The 20,998-nt window shown below is 55.4% G+C and overlaps 1 protein-coding gene across 3 annotated transcripts in view; it reads left to right on the top strand.

Annotated features, from left to right (window-relative positions):
- MAD1L1 (mitotic arrest deficient 1 like 1) overlaps positions 1–16,873 on the top strand; it is a 425,376-nt gene extending 408,503 nt beyond the window's left edge. For all 3 annotated transcript variants that reach the window (XM_017894422.1, XM_017894431.1, XM_017894450.1), the window contains one exon: positions 16,461–16,873. In XM_017894422.1, the coding sequence (XP_017749911.1) occupies positions 16,461–16,619 (159 nt within the window). In that variant the 3' untranslated portion in view covers positions 16,620–16,873. The remainder of the gene's footprint in view (positions 1–16,460) is intronic.
- The last annotated feature ends 4,125 nt before the right edge of the window (positions 16,874–20,998 follow it).

Below are 20,998 nucleotides of genomic sequence, written 5' to 3'. Positions count from 1 at the left end.
ACTCCAGCCTGGGCAACAGCACGACTCCATCTCAAAATAAAATAAAAAAAATAAAAAAAAAAAAAAAAACAGCTATGAAGCTGGCCACATTGACTCTTCCTTTCATGAAAGATTTCTCTGTAGCATGCAATGCTCTCTAATGCCATTTTGCCTACAGTAGAACTTCTTTCAATCTTGGAGCCAGTCCTCTCAACCCCTCAAACTGCTTTATCAACCAAGTTTATGTACTTGGCTGTCATTTTTCAACAATGTTCACAGTATTTTCACCAGGAGCAGATTCCAACTCAAGAAGCCACTTTCTTTGGTCATGCATAATTCTAGTTCTCTTGCTATTTTCACCACATCTGTCCATCTTCCTCCACTGACATCTTCTTGAACCAAGTCATCCATGAAGGCTGGAACCAACTTCTGCAAACTCCTCTTAATGGTGATACTTTGACCTCCTCCTGTAAATCACTAATGTTCGTCATGGCATCGAGAATGACAACTCCTTTCCAGAAGGTTTTCAGTTGACTTTGGCCAGATGCTTTAGAGGAATCACTACCTGTGACAACTATAGCCTTACAAAATGTATTTCTTAAATAGTAACACTTCAAAGTCAATTGTTCCTTGATCTAGGGGCTGCAGGATGGATGCTGTGTTAGCAGTCATAGAAACAACATTAGTCTCCAACATCTCCATCAGAGCCCAGTAACTAGTTGCATTGTCAGTGAGCAATAAAATTTTGAGAGGAGTTTTGTTTTCTGAGCAGGAGGTCTCAACAGTGGGCTTAAAATATGCAGTGCACCCTGCTGCGTTTGAACAAATGTGCTGTCATCCAGGCTTTGTTGTTCCGCTGTTAGAGCAGAGAGAGAGAAGACTCAGCATCATTCGTAAGGGCCCCAAGGGCTCATTTACCATCCTGAAAATCTCCATATTGGCAGTAAGGCTGTTCTGCTTTCTTATCATTCATGTGTTCATTGGAACAGCCCTTGTGATTTCCTTTAGGAACTTCTCCCTTGCAGGCTAGCTGTTTGGTACAGGAGACCTAGCTTTTGGCCTGTCTCAGTTTTCAACATGCCTTCCTCATTAATTATCTCTAGCTTTTAATTTAATGTGAGAGACATGTGAGTCTTCTTTCACTTGAATGCCTAGACGCCATTCTAGGGTTATTAACAGGCCTGGTTTCCATGATGGTTGTGTCTCAGGGAATGGGGAGGCCCCCGGAGAAGGAGAGAGATGGGGGACCCCCAGCCGGTCAGCAGAGTAGTGAGAGCACACGCACATTTATCATTTAAGTTTGCTATCTTACGGGCACTGTTTGTGGCGCTCCGAAACAATTAAAATGGTGATATCAAAGATCACAGATGACAGACTATCATAACAGATATATTAATAATGAAAAAATTAGATATATACGTGACACAGACATGAAGCAAATTCATGCTTTTGGAAAAATAGTGCCGACAGACTTGCCAGACACAGACTTTAAACTTGTGAAAAATGTAGTGTCTGTGAAGCACAGTAAAGCAGCATGGGAAGAAGCAAGGTGTGGCCACCGGAACGCAGGGTGAATTGGCTTCTGTGAGCGTGCTGTATCTGCTTCACGTTACTGTTAATCTACTGTGTCTTCAAGTTAAAATGTACTTCTTAAAAGCAGGATATAGCTGAGGCATAAAATCTGGCAATCTCTGCCTTTTTACTGGGGTGTTTAGGCCATTTACGTTTAAATTGATTACTGCTTTGATTAGATAAGTCTGTCATCTTGTTACTTGTTTTCTGTCTGTCCTGTCTGTTCTTTTGTTCCTTTTCTTCCCTCTTTTTCTGCCTTTCTTGGAGTTCATGTGTCTCCTTTTTTGATTTGTTAACTGTATTTTTGACAGGTTGTGTTAGAATTTAGGGTGTAGATCTTTAACTTAACACACTCATCCTCAAATGATGCAACACCACCTTATGTGTAGTGTGAGAACCTGACAGTCACGTACTTCCAGTCTTCTCCTTCCTGCCTTAGTCCTCTGCTTGTAATATATTTTATTTATGCACATGGTAAACCCCACAATACTTTGTTTTTATTTCTGTTTAGTCAGTTATCTTTGAAAGATACGTAAATAATAGTTGTAAATGTTGTGTATGTCTGCACATGCAGCTCCCACCCCTCGTTCGTGGAAGGAGTAGGGGTGTTCTTCCTTCTTCTTGTGTAGGCCCATGATTGTTTTTATTTTTATTTATTTTTTTGAGACAGAGTCCCCCTCTGTGACCCCAGGCTGGAGTGCAGTGGCACGATCTCGGCTCACTGCAATCTCTGCCTCCCGGGTTAAAGCAATTCTCCTGCCTCAGCCTCTCAAGTAGCTGTGATTACAGGATGCGCCACCACGCCTGGCCAATTTTTGTAGTTTTAGTAGAAACAGGGTTTCACCATGTTGACAAGGCTGGTCTTGAACTCCTGACCTCAGGTGATCCACCCACCTCGGCCTCCCACAGTGCTGGGATTACAGGCATGAGCCACCGCACCCGGCCTGCTATGTAAGCCCCTGTTGGCATCCTCATTTTCCTTCTGTCTGAAGAGCTTTGTTTAATATTCTTGCAGTGTGAATCAGCTGCTTTTGGATATTTTAATTGCACACCTGAAGAAGTCTTTATTTGGGAGGAGATATTTCCACTGGGCGGAGAATTCTGGGCTGTTTTTTGCCCTTCTGTACTTTACAGAGCTGATCTCACTGTCTTCTTAATTCCAGCATTTCCTCCGAGAAGTCTGCTGTCATCCTCGTCTTCGTTCCTCTGTAGGTCAATTGTCCTTTCTTCCTCTGACTGCTTTTAAGATGTCATCTGTGCTACTGGTTTTGAGCAGTTTGATTATGATATACTTTGATGTCGTTTTTCCCCCCCTTTTTTTTTTTTTTTTTGGTGGTGGTGGTTGGAGTTCTTTGAACTTCTCAGATCTCTCAGTTTACACTTTTCCACCCATTTCAGAAAACTGGGGCCATTACTTTTTCAAGACTCTTTCCCTGTGCCCACCATTGGCGACCAGTCCTTGACTAACATTGCTGCAGAACTCAGTGGCTCGTGGCTTCTGAGGTCAGGAGTCCAGGTGGGGCTGAGCTGGCTCTCTGCTCAGGGATCTCCCCAGCCACAGTCCTCTTGGCTCTGCTGGGGAAGGTCCCATGTCCAGGTGCACCCACGTGGCTGTCAGAAGGATTCCGTTTCTCCTCCGTGGTTGGGCTGCCAGGCTTGGTTCCTACGGCAGCTCCTTGCCACACGGGCAGCTCACCCACAGCAGCGGGCATGTCAGAGCTCCAAGAACCAGGGTGGGAGCCGCAGAAGTCACGGCTGCTGTGGCGCGATCGCAGAGGGGACAGCCAGCACTTGCGCCACACTTGCCATCAGCCGTAAGTCACGCGGAAGGGCTGGCACTGCTGCGGGTGATGCCTGGAGGTGGGGCCGTTTCAGAAGTGCCACCAGCCCACCTCCGGGACTCCCACCCCATGTGTGTCAGGCCACGTGACGTCGCCCCACAGCCCACGCCCAATGTGCTGCTGCTTTATATTTATCTGTTTTTTCCTTGTTGTTTGTATGTGCTTTCCTTTCTTTTTCTCATCTGTTTCATCTGGGACGGTTTCCGTGGTTGTGTCTGCAGGTTCACTGATCTTGCTTCCACGATGTCTGACCCGGCGTGGATCCGTCCCCTGCCCTTGTTGTCTTCATCCTTAGAAGGTCAATTTGGCTCTTTTTTGTCCCTTTTATGTCTGTCCTCAGCTTTTTGGGCATATGGAGCAAAGTTACAGTGACTTAAATGTGATCTGCCGCTTCTGATGTCAGGTCAGCCCTAGGTTTGTTTCACTCGGCTGATTTTCTCTTTGTTGGGTGCTGCGAGGGTGTGTGTGCGTGTGCGTGCCTGTGCATGCACGTGCGCGTGTGTGTGCCTGTAAACATTCGTGAACGCTGTTCGGAGACACCATTCAGGTACTTGGAAACAGCCTGGTCGTCTGGGTCTCGGTTCAGGAAGCGTGAGGTGGGCGCAGGGCAGCATCCGTCTGTCTGGGGCTCACACCTCCCCTTGCTGAGGGGTGCCCATCTCAGTGCTGTGCCCCGGAGCCGCCTAGTTCGCAGGCTCTCCCGCAAGGCTGCTGGAGACAGGCGCTGCTCCAGCCCAGTGTGAGCCTCAGGCGCCGTTTTCTGGGTTTTTCTCTCTCATGCCCCAGGTTTTCTCAGCCTCTCACTGAGCACTCCAGGGAACTCAGCCCTCCTCTCTGGCACTCTGTCCTGCACCCCGGCTCCAGCTCCAGCCCTGTCCTTCAACTTGGGTCCCCGAGGCCCTGCCTGGGCCGTGATCAGTCTCCCCGGGCTCACCCCGTCTCTCAGGGTCCGCCACCCTCCCTGACTGAAAACTGTTGTTTCACGTTTTATGCCTCATATTCCGGCTGTTTCAGATGGCAGGTGCATCTGTCCGTGGGGCTCTGTCTCAGCCAGACGCTGCCAGCAGCCCTCTGAGGTGGGAAAATAGACATTTTGTCTCCATTTTACATTCAGGAAACTTCAGCTCAGAGACAAACTGATGGGCCCCGGGGCCCATAGCAGATAAGAGGGGCAGCCTCACAGGAAGACGGGCCTGCATCTCCGGCCCTCCCCACACCACATCCCCAGCATCACATTGCCCTAAGCATGGCACTCCTCGAAACATCACCCCCAGCAGTGTGGGCCTTGCCTGGGCGGGAGGTGAGAAGGCGCAGAGGCCACTGATGTCCTCTCCCCTCCTCCTCATTCGGCTACAGCTGGAAGGGGTGGTGCTGTCTCTCCCAGGCTCAGGAGAGGAGGACCCCACACCCAGGCTGGGCTCAGGAGGGGAGGACCCCACACCCAGGTGGGGCCCAGGGAGCCACTGGGCGCCGGCTATGCTGCAGCTCCTCCCTCCTCACCCGCGTGCCTGAGCTGAGCACCCGTCCCGCCTGCCCGCCGTGTCCCCTCTTCCTTTAACCTTCACTGTGCTCTGTGCTCCTGCTGCCCTCGGGGCCAGTCCCTGCCTTTTAACGCACACTCAGCCCCCTCTCCCTCCTTCTCCATCCCCGCCACCTCCTCTAACTCATCCCTGTGGCCTCCATGCCCTTCCATGGCCCTTGTAGTCCCCTGTGGCAGATGCCACTCACAGCAGGGGCTGTGCAGGCCACCCCACCCTGCGCCGGTGCCCCACTCCCTCCGCTGCCCTCCGGCTGCGGCTGCAGGAGCAGCTGTGTGTGGCTCTAAAGCAGAGCGCCCGTGTGCGAGGGGGAGCTGTATAAATAGAATAATAATAATAATAATTGTTGGTTTGAGATTTTTCTGCGACTGCTGGGGTGCCTGGCCTTGCCCGCCCCGCCAGTCACTCTTGAAGGAAAGGTCACCCTCGCCGGGAAGATAAACCCCAATAACGCTGGTATAATTAGCACAGGCAGTATTTAGATGCTTTCCTCGGTACAATTAGGCAGGAATAATTGGCTGAGCTATTTTCCCCGTGCCGGACACGCTTTTTGCCAGCTTCCGTTCTTTGGAACTTCATGCTGGGACATTTGTTCTCGGCGTTCTGTCCAAGCTGTCCTGACCCAGTTGCCGCCAGGCCCTGGGCGCGGTGCTCACGTGGCAGCATCTGCGAGGCCTCCTTTGGGCCCGGCTTCATCGCCTCCCGAGGGACACCGTAGGGACAAGGGTGCAAAGAGATTAGGGAGCTCAGGGCCACACAAGCAGGGTGTCCTGGGGTCAAACCTGGACCTCTGGACCAGGAGCTCTGAGGAGCTGAGCTGGGCTGGGCCAGGGGCCAGGGGACCTGTGCAAGGTGGGGCTGGGCCGGTCATGGGCATCCATGAGGGAGTGAGGCCGTGAGCCGGGGAGTCAGGCATGGGCTGGAACAAGTCCTGTGACCAGCCTGGAGGAGGAGTCCCTCGGCGGAGGTAACAGACCAGAGGCAGGAAGCTTGCTGTCTCCGCCCTGAGAGCACAGACAGGCCAGGCAGCAACTATCAGGACGCAGCGGTGGCTGCTACTCCGGGGTCACCCTCGGGCCATGGATGTGCAGCAGGCACAGACTCCTGCGCAGAGCCCCGCTGTAACGTGTGAGGCTGCCAGGGGTCCTTGGTATCCCGGTCTAAAGTTGTGTAGACCACGGTAGCACCAGCCACTTTCACGCTGCACCCGGCAGGCTCAGCACAGTCGACGTTATCACTCCCGACCTGTGGGATACAGATCACTGCCGCCGAGTCATGAAACCGGGCCGGGACCGCGCTGACCTCTAACCCCGGGGCGGGGACTGCACTGACCTCTAACCCCGGGGCGGGGACCGCGCTGACCTCTAACCCCGAGGCCGGGACCACGCTGACCTCTAACCCTGGGACGGGGACCGCGCTGACCTCTAACCCCGGGGCGGGGACCGCGCTGACCTCTAACCCCGGGGCGGGGACTGCACTGACCTCTAACCCCGGGGCAGGGACCGCACTGACCTCTAACCCTGGGGCCAGGACCAGGACTGCGCTGACCTCTAACACCAGAGCGGGGACCGCCCTGACCTCTAACCCTGGTGCCGGGACCGTGCTGACCTCTAACCCCGGGGTGGGGACTGTGCTGACCTCTAACCCTGGGGCCGGGACCGTGCTGACCTGTAACCCCTAGCAGCACCCACGGGGGTGAGGGCACACATTACCCAGGTCTATCACCTCTGGACCCTGACGCCGTGGTCCAAGGCCTTCAGCCCCTGAGACTCTTTAGGGGAGCGAGGGCAGCCCTGGCCGTGGAGGCTCATGCAGAGCCGTGTGCACGGTGAGACTGCCCAGTACTGTTCACAGGCGCTCAGATGGGCACCGCAAAGACCCGTGGACAGACAGAGCTGTGCCCCACCTGGGATTCGCCCAAGCCCAACCTGGGTGCCCTGGCCACTGGGTGCCGAGGGGCGTGGGCCTGTGTCTCACACCTCAGCAGCAGCCCTGTGGTGGCCTCAGTAGGCTCTGCTGTGGCCACCCGACCAGCACCACCCACCCCCACCAACTGGCTGAGCTCACACTGTGACCCACGCCCGGCGTCTGTGGTGCCACCAGCCGAGATGCCAGCCATGACGCCAGCGTGGCACCCCAGGACATCTGGGGCAGGTGGGCAGGCAGCATCGGCCTCAGCAGCCCACAGAGGGGCTTCCCACAGAGTGTCTGGAGATGCTCCGGGCAGACGGGGGCCCGGGCAAGACGCCCGAGGGTTGCAGGCCAGGCGGGTAAGGATTAGTGCTTGCATGTGTCCATAGTGCTCATCGGCCTGTCTCAAAGCTATTCCACCCTTGCAGATATAATTTAGATATACTTTTTTCCTAATTACAAATGTGCAGCATATAGAAAAATCTGGAAAATGCAGAGAACCATGAGTCACTTTCCATCCCAACACTCCGAGTTAACCGCCGTTAGCATTTTGATGATTTTCTAAGGGTCCTTTTGCACTTTGTGTGGGTGTGTGTGTCACGTTGCAGTGTGAACTGGCAGGTTTTCTCACCCCTGAAGTTCAAGGCTGACTCTCGGTGGACGCAGCTGAGTCTTCTGCCCGGCTCGCCCCACGTGTGCATGAAAGTGCCTGGGATGCGTCAGATTCTCAACTTGAGAAGCCCAGAGCGTCTTTTGAAGCTGAAAACACTTTGATTTCCTTACAGCCTCAAGACAAAAAAATTCTCTCCTTGCCTGGCTTTGAGAGCAGGTGTCTTCTACAAGCAAGGTTCACAGGGACCTGCGTCTGCCCTGGCAGAGGCCAGCCAGGCACGTCCATCTCCTCTCCCGTGGGTCCTGGTGGGGGAGCCTCTGTGGGAAGCCTGGGGGCTGCGGGGCCTGGCAGACAACCAGTCCCGCTTCAGTGAGGTGGGGACAAGGCCGGGAGCAGCTCGCTTCCCAGTAGAGGTCATCTGGTGGCGCCAGGGCACGGGGCAGCCGCCGTCCTCATGGCCCGGGGTCATGTAGGCACAGGGTTTCCTCATCCCACCGTGCTCGGCATCTCCCCTGAGCCCGGTGATTTTACGCACCTGACTTGGTTAGTCTCAGCCGTGCCCAGTTTGCAGACCGGGCCCAGAGAGGTATTTCCATGTGCCCAGGGTCACGCAGCTTCCTGGTGGCCAAGCCGAGGTTAGAAGCTAGGTCTGGTGGGTGTGAAAGCCCCCGATGCCGGCAGCTCTGCCCCGAGGCCCACACAAGCAGATGGCGTAAGAGGGGAGGCGTTGGGGCCAGCAGTGCTCAAGTCAGGATGGAGCCGTTTATCTGGAAGGTCTGTCGAGGGTGTGTGGTGGCGGCTGGGAGGTGGTGGCAGGCTGACTGCCTGCTGTTTGCCTGCAGTGTCTAGGCCCAGGAGAGGGAGCAGCCCCGGGTCAGGACCCAGCTGCAGGGTACCCCATCCTCATGGACCTTGCTTCCTGCCCTCCCCCCCTCAACAAATGGGACCCCAGCATAACTTCCCCTGAGGGCTCCTGTCCTCTCCCCACACACAGCCCTGCTCAGGAGTGGAGCTTGCAGCACCGAGGACAGGAGGACTGGGCTTCAGGGAAGCAGGCGCCTGGAGCTGTGTCCACTTAGGCACATGGCGCTTGCAGATCTGACCATGGACTGTTCATGCCTCCCCTGGCCCAGCAGCTGCAGCTTCTCATCTGGAACAAGGGGGTGCGTCTCCCAGGAAGGCCAGTGGGAGCAGGGGTGTGTCTAAGAACGCCTGGGTGCTCTGTCCTCACGATGAACCCTGATGCCACAGCCCCAGCCTCTCTGTCCTCACGATGAACCCTCATGCCACAGCCCCAGCCTCACTGTCCTCACAATGAACCCTGATACCACAGTGGCCTCTGTGCCCAGGCCCCTCTCCAGACCAGTGAAGTCTGTCCTGGGAAAAAAGAGAAGCAAGACAGATGTGGGCCTTGCCCTGTGGGGCCGGGGCACAGGCAGGAATCCCACTCGGGGTTAAAACACTGCAGTCACCCCTCTGGGTTCTGTGCACTGGCCCCTCCAGGAGCCGGGGTCCCCCGTGGCCGTGGCCTTCCGGGAGAGATGGGCAGGGAGACGCTGGCACCCTGTCGTGTAGCTTGTCCTTTTATCTGCTTCACAGGCTCTTTCACTGTACAATTTCCTAAATTTTGGTGAGGTCCATTTATCCATTTTAATTTTATTCTATGGATTGTGCTTTGGTGTTGAGTCTCAGAGCTCTGCCTCATCCAGATCCTGAAGATTTCTTTTTTAAAATAATTCTGTTTTACATGTAAGTTCATGATACAGTTTGAGTTAAATTTTATATGAGGTGTGAGGTTTCAGTCAAAAACAAAAATTTTTTTAACTACGTATGTCCAGCTGCTCTGGCACCAGCTAAGACAAGGCTGTCCTTCCTCCACTGAAGCGCCTTTGTGACTCTTTTGTGACTTTTCTGTATCAATTAATAGGATCATATGTTGTTGCTCTTTAACCTGTTGATATAGCAGATTACGTTGATTGATTTTTCAAATACCAAACTAGCCATGTACACCTAAACTAAGTCCCACGTGGTCACGGTATAATATTCTTTGTTAGAAAGTGGCCCGGACGTGTCTGTGGGTCTGTTTCAAGTTCCTCTGTTCTGTTCCACTGGTCTCCACATCTCCCCTCCAGTGCTGCCCCAGCCATGTCTGTCTGATGTAGGAGCCGTATATAATGCTGTGTTGTAGCTGTACAGTTCTCAGCATCAGGAAGGGCAGTTCCTCCACTCTTCTTTTTCGGAATTGCTTTCCGTATAAATTTTAGAATAATCTTGTGTATCTTCACACACAAAAAAATCATGCTGACCAGGCGTGCTGGCTCATGCCTATAGTCCCAACCCTTGGGGAAGCCAAGACAGGAGGATTGCCTGAGCCCAGGAGTTCGAGACCAGCCTGGGCAATATAGGGAGAGCCCATCTTTACAAAAAACAGCCATGAGTAGTGGTGCGCACCTGTAGTTCCAGCTACTTGGGACGTTGAGGCAGGAAGATTGCTTGAGGCTGCCGTGAGCCAAGACCGCATCACTGCACTCCAGCCTGGGTGACAGAATAAGACCCTGTTTCAAAAATATATATTTATGGCCGGGCGCGGTGGCTCAAGCCTGTAATCCTAGCACTTTGGGAGGCCGAGACGGGCAGATCACGAGGTCAGGAGATCGAGACCATCCTGGCTAACACGGTGAAACCCCATCTCTACTAAAAAATACAAAAAACTAGCCAGGCGAGGTGGCGGGTGCCTTTAGTCCCAGCTACGCGGGAGGCTGAGGCAGGAGAATGGCGTAAACCCGGGAGGCGGAGCTTGCAGTGAGCTGAGATCCGGCCACTGCACTCCAGCCTGGGCGACTCCGTCTCAAAATATATATATATATATATTTTTTTTTTTATGCTGAGGTTTAGATAGCAATTACATTAAAACCAAAGATCAATTTTGGAAACATTGATGTATTTACTATGTTGAGTCTTCCAGTTCATAAACATTATATCTATTTATGCAAACATTCTTTTGATTCATCAGTATTTCCTAATTTTCTGCAGACACTGTGCAAGTTTTTGTTTGATTTATACCCAAGTATTTAAGATGTTCTGTAAATTGTATTGCCTTTTAATTTTGCTTTTCACTTGTTTGCAATTGCTTTATAGAAATGTGGTTGATTTTTGCATGTTCATCTCATTTCCTGCAACCTTCGTGAACTCACTTAGTGTCTGAGGAGTTTTCTGCAGATTGCTCAGGGTTTTCTACGTGGGCCGTCATGTCATTTGCGAGTAGGGACCGTTCGTTTCTTTTCCAGTCCCTGTGCTGCTGTTTTCCTTTTCTTACCTTCATGCCCTGGCGTGAGGAGCTCCTGTGCTGGGTTGAGGATAAGTGGGGAAAGCCAGCTCCCCGCTGACCGAACGAGGGAAGGCAGCCAGACTCTTCCGCGAAGCAGTGTGAGTGGAGGCTTCTTCGTGGAGGACTTTCCCTTGATTCCTGCTTTGCAAGAATTCCTTTCAGGAATGGAGATTAAATTTTGTCAAATGCTTTGTCTGTGTCAACAGGATCATAGCATTGTTTTTCTTTAGCCTGTTGATAGGGCAGATAACTGATTGATTTTCAAATTTGAACTAGCCTTTGTTTTACACCTCAGCTGAATCTTTCTTGGTCAAGGTGTGATACTCTTTTTTGTATATTACTGGATTCCATTTGTTAGTATTTGTTGAGTATTTTTGCATCCAAGTTCATGAGAGACTGATATTTATTTTTCTGTGTGTGTGCGCGCCATCCTTGTTGGTTTCAGTACAAGGTTAATAGTGGAAAGGTGTTTCCCTGTCTTTTGTTAACTGAAAAGGGATTGTGTAAAATTGGTATCAATTCATATTTAATGTTCAGTAAAACTTTCCAGTGAAACCATCTGGGACTGGAGATTCTGAGTAGCATTTTAATTACAACAAACTTGATTTATTTAACGGTTATAGGACTACCGAGGCTGTCAATTTTATCTTGGCACGTTTTGGTAGTGTGTGGTTCTCCAGGAATCCGTCCAGTTCTTTATGAGCATCAAGTTTTGTTGTCATATTTTTTATTGTTATTTTAATAGCTTCTGGATCTATTATAATATTTCCATTTCATCTCTGATATTGGTCATTTCACTCTTCTCTTTTTAATCTTTGTCAGTTTTGCTAGGGGTTTATCCATTTTATTGTTGTTGGTCTTTTTAAAAAATTTTTGAGACAGGGTCTCACTCTGTTGCCCAGGCTGGTGTGATCATAGCTCACTACAGCCTCAAATTCCTAGGCCCAAGTGATCCCAAATAGCTGGGGCTACAGGTGCATGCCACCACACCTGACTGATTGATTATAGAGATGGGATCTCACTGTGTTGTCCAGGCTCTTCTCAAACTCCAGGGCTCAAACAATCCTCTCACCTTGGCCTCCCAAAGTGCAAAGATTACAGGCATAAGCCCCTGCCCCTGGCCGGCCTTGTTGCTATTTTTTAAAGAACCAGTTTTTGGTTTTAAGAACTGTCTTTTGTTTTCCTGTTCATTCCTACTTTTATTATTTCCTCCTTCTGCTTCAGGCTTGTTTTGCCCTTCGTTTCTTGAAGTAGGAATTTAGAGAATTGATTTGAGACCTTTCTTCTTTTCTGATACAGGCATTGAGTGCTGTCAGTTTCCCTCTAAGCACTGCCTTGGGTGCGTCCGGCAAATTTTATTATGCTCTATTCTTGTTTCTATTCTGTTCTTTTTCATTTCCTTCGAGGCATCCCATCTGACTCGTGGATTACTTCGAAGTGTGCTATTTAATTTCCAGGCACTTACCCAGTTTTCCTTTTTTCTCTGACTGGTTTCTGGTTTTGACGTCCACTGGTGTGGCCGCCGCCTCTTCACGCCACCCCACAGATGAACAGGATTCACATAACTTCCCAGTATCTCAAAGTAGCATCATGTCCATTTCCTGCGCGTTTTCTCATTTTAATGCATTATTTCAGCTTTGCTTGTTTGAGCCAGGACTCAGGGCTTCCTCCCCTCGAGTTTCCCTGTTCATGGAGTTGCTCTGGGACCCTTAGCACCAGGGGGTCTTGCTCTCGACAGGAATCCCTCACAGTTCCCCCTTGGCCTCCGAGCCCCCCCTACATTCTGCGGTTGGTGGTGTGTGGAGAGAGGCGCTGTCTCTGCTCTCCAGGTGCCTCATCAGCCCGCACTCCTCCCTCACTCCGTGTCTGTTGTCCGTGCCCGCCGGGACACCACGGGGCTCAGCTCAGGGGATGGCAGGACCAGCGCTTAGTAAGGCCCAGCAGCCCCAGTCACCGTATGAGCACTGCACAGAGACCTGCTCACGTGGCAGAGCTGGAATGGGGGCCGGGCATGCACTCCCCAGCCCACGTGTTCCACAGACGAGCTGCAGACGCCCCCGGCCCTCCAGGGCAGGCCCACTCTGCTTCCAGAGGGGCAGGTGAGCCCCAGTCCAGGCCAGCCAGGGTCTGGGCTGGAGGGCAGTGGCCTCAATGGATGCTGAGAGTGTCTTCATTAAGAGTGAGTGTCTCAGTCTCCCCCAGGGCACCTGCCAGCCACACGGCCGCTGTGTGTGCAGACTAGACAGGTGGCAGCTCGGGCGGCCAGACAGAAGGGAGAGGAAGCCAGAGCCAGCACGCAAGCCGCCCCATAAATATTTCCAGCCACAGCCAACATGTCTCACTGGCAATTTGCTTTTTAAAAAATTGCGCTCTAATTTTAAGTGAGCAGCCCCTAATTACAGTGATTTACGAGGTACCTGGGGACTGTGTGATATTTGAACATGGCAGAGGGCTGAGCAGAGATGGATGGGCCGGGCGCCACTCATTCAGCACGTCCTGCTGATGCCAGAGTGCTGCTGAGGGTGTCGGACTGAGGCGGCCCCTCCCAATGCAGCCGGGTACGCTGGGGGAAACGGAGTCAGAGGTGGGGCGGCCCCTCCCAGTGCAGACCGGGTACGCTGGGGGAAACGGAGTCAGAGGTGGGCTACAGGGCAAATTGACTTGTTCGCAGGGGGCTGGTGTTTTCCAAACGCTGGGTCTGCCTTTGTGTGGGGTTTGAGGTAGGAGAGTAGTACTGGTCACTCCTGCCTGTCCCCGTCCACCCCCGCCCTAACCTGGAGGGCAGTGCGGAATCTTAGGGCATCATTCTTCCAGAGCCGCCTGAGGCCAGCAGAGAGGAGGTGCTGGAGGTGCTGGAGGAGCCATGGGTGGGCGACCCGGCCTACCACTGGGAGCAGCTGTCTCGCTGACACTGGCGGGGTGCACCTGTTTCAAATAAAGAATGATCAGCGCTCACGCCTGTAATCCTCACCTCGTGGGAAGGTGAGGCAGGAGGATCACATCAAGACAGGAGTTTGAGACAAGCCTGGGCAACATAGCTAAAGTCTGTCTCTAAAAAATAAAATCTAAAAATTAGCTAGGTGTGATGGCACATGCCTGTAATTCCAGCTGCTCAGGAGGCTGAGGGGGGTCACTTGAGCCCAGGAGTTCGAGGCTGCAGTGAACCATGATCATGCCACTGCACTCCGGCCTGGATGACAGTGAGACTTGTCTCTAAAAAATACATATTTTTAGAAAAGAACGACCAGGCTCCCAAAGCCTGCCAGCCTCTGAGGGCCAGGGAAGGTGGGTGCCTGGAGAACAGCTGTTCTTCGGTCCAGCCTGGCCGGAGTCTGTACCACAGTGCTCCAGGCCCAGCCAGGTTGCCAGTCCTGGGTTGGGAGGAGGGCGAAGGGCCAGCTAAGGAGACCTCTTCCTACACTGCCTCCCACCCCTGCCCGGCAGCTGCAGGAGAATCAGCCCCTCTGACATTTAGGGGGAGAAATTCAGAATCAAGAGCAGAAAGCAGAAATGAAAGGATTTTCTCAGTAAAAGGTCAGAGTGGTTTCTCTTATTTTTGTTTAAAAATGGTTTGTGTTGAACTATGACAAGACCAAATGTATTAAGGCAGCAGGAACAGGGGGAGGGCAGGGGACGGCCCCTGAGAAACAGGAGGTACAGGAACAGGCCAGGCAGCAGGGGCCCGGGGGGCAGCACGTGTGCCAAAGGTGGGGTAGGGGGGCGGCACCACCATCAGGGCCGGGTCCAGCTCAGGTTCCGGTAGACAGGGAGCTGCCAGGACCAAGCTGGGTGCAGCCGGACCGCCCTGTGGCTCCTGGGGAGGGTTCCCAGAGGGCTGCCTGCCAGAGGAGTGCTTTACAAAAGTTTCCTGAGCTCTGATGCACACACACGCGGCTCACCCTCAAGTCTACCGTTCTGTTCTTCCCAGCACATTCAGTGTGCAGCCGCTACCACAGTCTAACCGTGGCGCCTTTCCACCAGCCCTGAGCCCCGATGTGCCCCTCCAGACATCCCCTGGGCATGGAGTTGTGCCTACTGGTCTTTGTGTCTGCCTGGGCATGTTTTGGGGGTTTACTCACGTGGCAGCATGTCTCAGAGTTCAGCTGTACGGAGCAGTGTTGACGGGTAAACCCGGTTTTCTCTCTCCCTCCGACAGTTGAGGGCTGGTTCCGCTTTCCATCTGTTAGGATGGGATCGTGCTGCCGTGGACATTGGCACTCAGACCCCCTGGCTACGCACGCGGGCACGTGCTGGGCCCATGGACTCTGCGTTCAGCTCTTTGAGGAGCCGTCAGCTATTTGCAGGGGCCGCACCTCACACGCCCCCACCAGCGACGTGGAGGGTCGGATTCCCCTCCACCCAGCAGCTCGTGCTGTTTGCTCTCCGTGGCCATCGGCGCGAGGCGGGTCCGCGTCTCGCTCAATGTGGTTCACATTTCCCCGGTGCCCAGCATCCTGGCATGAGCTCGTTGGCCGTGTGTGGCTCTTCTCTGGAAAGATGTTCGAGGGCCCCTTAGTTGGGCCCTGTTATGGTGGAGTTGTGGGAGTTCGGGCATATTCTGAGTTCGGGACTTTTCAGGGACGTGGTTTGAGAGGGAGCTTTGTAGTGGGCTGGGTTTGTGTCCTGCCTGACCTGGGGCTGTGTGGGACACCTGCCAGCCCTGTGGATAGTCAGGGCCTGGGTGCCCACTGGGGCAGAACCAGCCAGCAGGAACCTGGGCAGATTTGGGCATCAGCGAGAAGTCGTTCCTGGTCGGAGCTGTCTGGAGACAGGGCACCCTGGCTTGGGAAGCAGGGGTCTCCCCGTATTTGGGAGTGTGTGTCTCACAGGTGTGTCCCCTCCCACCTGCGGCATCTCTGCTGTGGTCTCCAGAGTGGGAAGTGGTTCCATGCCAGAGCCCTCTGCCCCATGCTGACCGGGGTGGGGCTGGCTCTCAGGGGCAGCTGGGGAGGGAGAGAGATGACCAAGTCGCTGCTCAGAAGGGCCTGTGTCCACTCCCCACAGCCCAGGATGGTGGCACAGCAGCTCGCTCAGACCTGCTGTGTGACCTGAACCCTGTAGGTCCTGCCCTGTGTCCCCTGGCACCTGCCGTGCTGTCTGGAAGCTTCTGGTCACCAGGCCATCTCCTCCTTGCCCGTTCTCCAGTTACAGGAGGCTGCCCTCTGGGCTGCAGAACCCACAGAGCCAGACCCCCGCCTGGTCCCAGTGCCCCTGCACAAGTGGGGAAACCTAGGTCACAAGTGGGGAAACCTAGGTCTTGGGGCCACAGGCAGTCTGGAAGGCATTGCGGGATTTGCCCAGGAAGTGGGGTCCTCCAGCCTCAGTGGAGAGTGGCACTGGGGCCAGTCACAGGTGCGTACACAGGTGCTGGAGGCCCCCAGGCGGAGGAGGAAGGGGCGAGGCAGCAGCGCCTCAGGTGGGCACACCCCGCAATGCCTGGGACCCCCAGCTGCCTGTGCACATGACAGTGTAGACGACAGAGACCCTGCCCTGGGTTAATTCAGTCCCTTTAATAAGGGACCTGGAATAAGGCCTGGCAGGGTTAAGCACACATCTATCCCTGTCCAGGTCCTCAGGCCGAGGGAAGCTCCCATGGCTGGAGGGGCTGTGTAGGGAGGGAGGGAAGAGGGAGAGGCCTGCCAGGCTGACCGCTGTCCTGTCTCTTACCTGCCCCACAGGCCACCAGCCCCTCGGGCTCCAAGATGCAGCTGCTGGAGACGGAGTTCTCGCACACCGTGGGCGAGCTCATCGAGGTGCACCTGCGACGCCAGGACAGCATCCCCGCCTTCCTCAGCTCTCTCACCCTCGAGCTCTTCAGCCGCCAGACCGTGGCCTAGCCTGCAGCCGCTCCGCTCGGCCTGACCTGCGGGTCCCCTGCCCCGCCAGCCACAGGCTGGGTGCATGTCCTGCCTCTCCAGCCCCGCGGCAGCGGCATGACTGACAGACACGCCGAGACCTACGTCAGACTTCTGCTGGGGCGGCCAGCACCCTCCCCACATGCAGACCCTGTGTGTCCCAGAGCCTGGTGTGTGGGCGTCGGCTGCCAGCCCAGGTTCCTCACCTTGTGAAATAAAGTCTTCTCCCCCAGACAGTCCCACCCACCCTGTGTGTCTGTGGCCCAGCCCTAGCAGGGTGGGAGGGAGAAGGGGAAGGAGCTCTGTCAGCACGCCGCCATCCGTAGCCCAGCGTTGGGGGGGGTCATGCATCTCCGCTCAGGGAATGCACAGCCAGCGCACAGGTGGCAGCTGGGACCAAGGGTGGCCGGGTGTCCTCCCCACCACCATGGGCTGAGGCCCCTCCGCTTAGCAGCTTCCAGCTCTGCCTCGAGGCCGGGCCCCAGCTCCGGGGCTTCCCTTTGCTGATGGAACCCTGATGGAGGCACAGGGGTTGGGGGGACAATCTTCACAGATAAGGACGCATCGAGGGGAGACTGCCCTCTGTGCCCGTCACTCCAGGGCCAAGGGAGGGCCTGGACCCGCTGGCAGCACCAAAGCCAGGGTGGGGTGACTCCGCCCCACAGGGCAGATGAGCACCTGGCCCTCGAGGCTGGAGAGCGAGTCCCCTTCACTCAGCTCGGCGGCCCCGGCCTTCTCCAGCCTTGGGGAAAATGAGCCCGTGATTCAGAGGTACAGGTGCCGCTGTCTGAGCCCAGCACAGGGGAGCTGGTGCAGCCAGGGGAACGGACTCACTGCAGAGACGCCGCTGCTGAGACGAGGGAGACCCGGGGCAGAGGCCAGGGGAGGAAGGACCAGGGAGGTGTGGCCCCTGCCTTCTGCCTGCTAACTGTGGGCCAGGGCTGCTGCCTCCACCCAGACTCCTCAAGGGCAGGGCAGCTTCAGCTCTGCCATCCCCGCCTCACCCCCCACTTTCCACTCCCAGCACCCCCCGCCCACCATTAGAACACTCCACCAGGCTCCACAAACCCCACTCCCAGCACCCCCCGCCCACCATTAGAACACTCCACCAGGCTCCACAAACCCCACTCCCAGCACCGCCCGCCCACCATTAGAACACTCCACCACAAACCCCACTCCCAGCACCCCCCCGCCCACCATTAGAACACTCCACCAGGCTCCGCAAACCCTTCATGAAAGCCTTTTTCCTCCAAGTCTCGGGGAAAGTTAGGGGGGCTGTCTTCTAAGTGGCCCACTGGGAGAGATGGGTGTGCCCCCCAGCCTTGAGACAGGAGGCCCCTGATTGCTCCTGCATGTCCTCTCCCAACCCCCCAATGTCACCTTTCAGTGTTGGCTTCTGTTCCTGGGCACAAGGGGTTTGACGGAGGGGTCCTCAGAGGCCCATGGGGTTCAGCTTCACGAGGCTTTGTGCGGGACGCAGGCTGTGCAGACAAGAGGAGAAGTGAGACGCTTCCACGTCAGGCAAAGGCTGTTCTGCCCTGGCTTGGCCCCTGGACACACATGTGCCTCAGACAGACACGGCCCCACCAGAGCCGGGCAGCCACTGGCTCTCACACTGAAACCGGGAGTCCCAGACTGCCCGGCCCCATCACAGCCCTGGGGCTGCCGCCACCCCACGTCTCAGCTGAGCACACCGAGGCCCACGCAAGATGCTGCTCCCACGGCCACAGATAATCAGAACGGAGGCCCTGGTCTAGCCTTTGGGCTGTCCTCTGCCAATACCCCCCAGGCCAATCCCAGGGTCCTGGCACCCCAGCCCCCACCACCCTGCTTTCCCCATCACCATTCCTGCCAAGCCACAGCCTGAGAGCCGAGGTGCCTGTTCCCACCCACCCTTAAACCGCCAGCAGCCCAGGTGACAGCCCCCCCGACACACTCATGGAGCTGGGGCTTCCGGGACCGAGCCCCACTCAGCTGGCCCTTCAGGACCAGGGAGCCAGCACCACCCTGGCTGTGAACACAGAGAGGCAGGGGTCGGCCCTTGTCAAGGCAATTCAGGAGATGGGGTTTGACTGGGCCCTGAAGGTGGGCGGGACCCCAACAGGTGGGAAGCGGGGATACAGTGGGCCCAGAGGCTGGAGGTCAGGGGCTGTCCTGAGGGAGGACAGAGGGCTGGGCCCTCAGGCAGAACAGAAGCCCGCAGCCTCTGCCCCGGGGGGCAGCAGAGGGCGTGGTCCCTGGTGGGTGACAGCCAGGTCCAGGTCCAGGCAGGAGCCCTCCAAAGGTGGTCGTCTTGATGGCAAGACCAGAGCTAAACTCCAGCCAGCCCAGGTAGGAATGGAATTTATCGGGAGGATTTGGGGCAGAGGCTGAGCAAACGGGAGGGTGGAGAGGTGGCTCAGCCTCAGGTGGCTCTGGTACTGACTCCCCTGGTGGACACACAGCCACGGTTCCGGGACCCTGGGACTGCCGACTCTGCCATCACCAATGCCAAACCCGGTGGCCAAGGAGCACCGGCCACGGACTCCACCCATGCCAGAAACACCGCACCAGAGGATCCCACAGCCACAGTCCCCGTGACCACAGGACTCCACCCACTGTCCCCAAGTCCTTGTGTCACCTTCCCCAGATCTGAGGCTGCTGAACCTTCTGGTTGCTGCAGCCTGGGCCACTGCCCATACCTGCCTTCCACCCCGGCTTCTGTGGCAATCAGGACAGGCTTGGCAGCTAAAGGGCCACAAACAAGCCCCCTGTCCCCAGTGCAGCCTCACGTCCGCATCCGGACCCGGGGCTCCCTTCTGCCTTGGTCTCCCCTTCCCCCTCCACAGCCAGGCATCTCCAAAGCACCTTCCTTTCGGGGAGCCCAGGGCCGGCCCCTCCCCTGCCGGCTCCCTGGGAGGGTCTACACCCGGCTGGGCCCCCAGCCAGCGCTGAGATGCACCAGCTCCAGCCGGCAGGCAGCTCTGCTCAAGATTGTGGGATTCTCCTTTCCCGGGAAGAGGCAAGGGTGGGGCTGGCGCAGCCCTCACACCCCCGAGGGACGTGTCTGGGTGGGCTGGAGAGAGCAGAGGTCTCTGATAACACGTCTCCCTCACGGGCTGATTCAATAAACCTTCCCCGCGAGTTTGTCAAATCCTCTTCACGCGTCTGCCAGGTGGAATGGGAAAGAAACAGTGCGTGAGGAGCCCGGGAGGCACCGCCGGGCCCCGGTCCCCACCCAGCCCTGGCCGCTGGGCCAGAGAAGGTTCTGGTTCTGGCAGATTCCCCGCTTCCCCCAGCTCCTTAGTGGGCACCCAACGCTAAATGGTTCTCAAGCCGCTAATGACTAATTTTAAGGGATTAGTGCCGCAGCAATAAACTGTAATTGCCAGGATGTAACAGGATTTGGGGGGCTCCAGGGCTCCTTCCAACTTCCTGGCAGGCCGGGGAGGGCAGTGCCACCTGCCGGGGCCTCCGAGGGACCAACCTCCCTCCCTCCCTCCCTCCCACTGCGCCTGGCACGGGGCAGCCAGCACAAGACCCTTGCAGGGTGAGTCTCTGTCTCTTGCCTTCCCGCAGACACCTCACAAAAGTTCTGGAGAAATCCCTGGGTTTTGTGCAGCCCCTCACTCGTCAGAGTGGGGTCCCTGGAAGTGCCTGAGAAAGGCAGGTCCTCAGGTCCCACCTGGAGCAATTGTGAGAATCCACCTTTAACAAGTCTCTCGCGCAGCTCGTACACACAGAGGCTCTCATCGGCTTGGAACTCGCCAATTGGCAATGCTCATCCCCATCCCATAATGATCCTGCAAGTCTGGTCTTGTCAGGAGAGGAGACCTCAGTGCAGAAAGACAGGGGCTGGCCCACCAACGCCTCCTGCCAGTCTGTGTTGGATGTGGACTCAAACCCTGCTCTCTCGACTGCAAATTCAGCTGCCCCTCCAGGCCCCAGCGCCTGAGTTAAACTTGGCCTATTGCCCTCCTGTTAAAATGTCACCAGGACACCAGGGGCAGGCGAGGGCTAGGACCTTCATCCAGTAGGCTCCAGAGCTCAGAACCTCGGCCAATACCTAGTAGGAGTGGTTTGCAGGCATGTAGATACAGAAGTGTGGGTATGCACCACTGTCACGCCGGACACGACGGATTCCCATGTACCCGCACATACAGGCAGTGTTAGTAGCATAGTACCCAGGCTTGGTTTGTTGTGATGCATGTGAGCATATGAACGTGTACATGAGCACATGTGTGTGATATTGCACAGTGTATATGGGTGTGTAGCCCTAGTGTGCACATGAGATTAATATGAGGCATGCTCTGTGAATGTATCCCTGTGAGTTTGTGTACATGAGCGAATGTAGTTTATCATTGTCGACATATGTGCATGGA

Source organism: Rhinopithecus bieti, unplaced genomic scaffold (genome assembly GCF_001698545.2).
Source record: "Rhinopithecus bieti isolate Rb0 unplaced genomic scaffold, ASM169854v2 scaffold_1017, whole genome shotgun sequence".
Taxonomy (NCBI): Eukaryota; Metazoa; Chordata; class Mammalia; order Primates; family Cercopithecidae; genus Rhinopithecus; species Rhinopithecus bieti.
The sequence above is the reverse complement of the archived record's forward strand: the minus strand, read 5'-3'. Positions and strand labels throughout refer to the sequence as shown.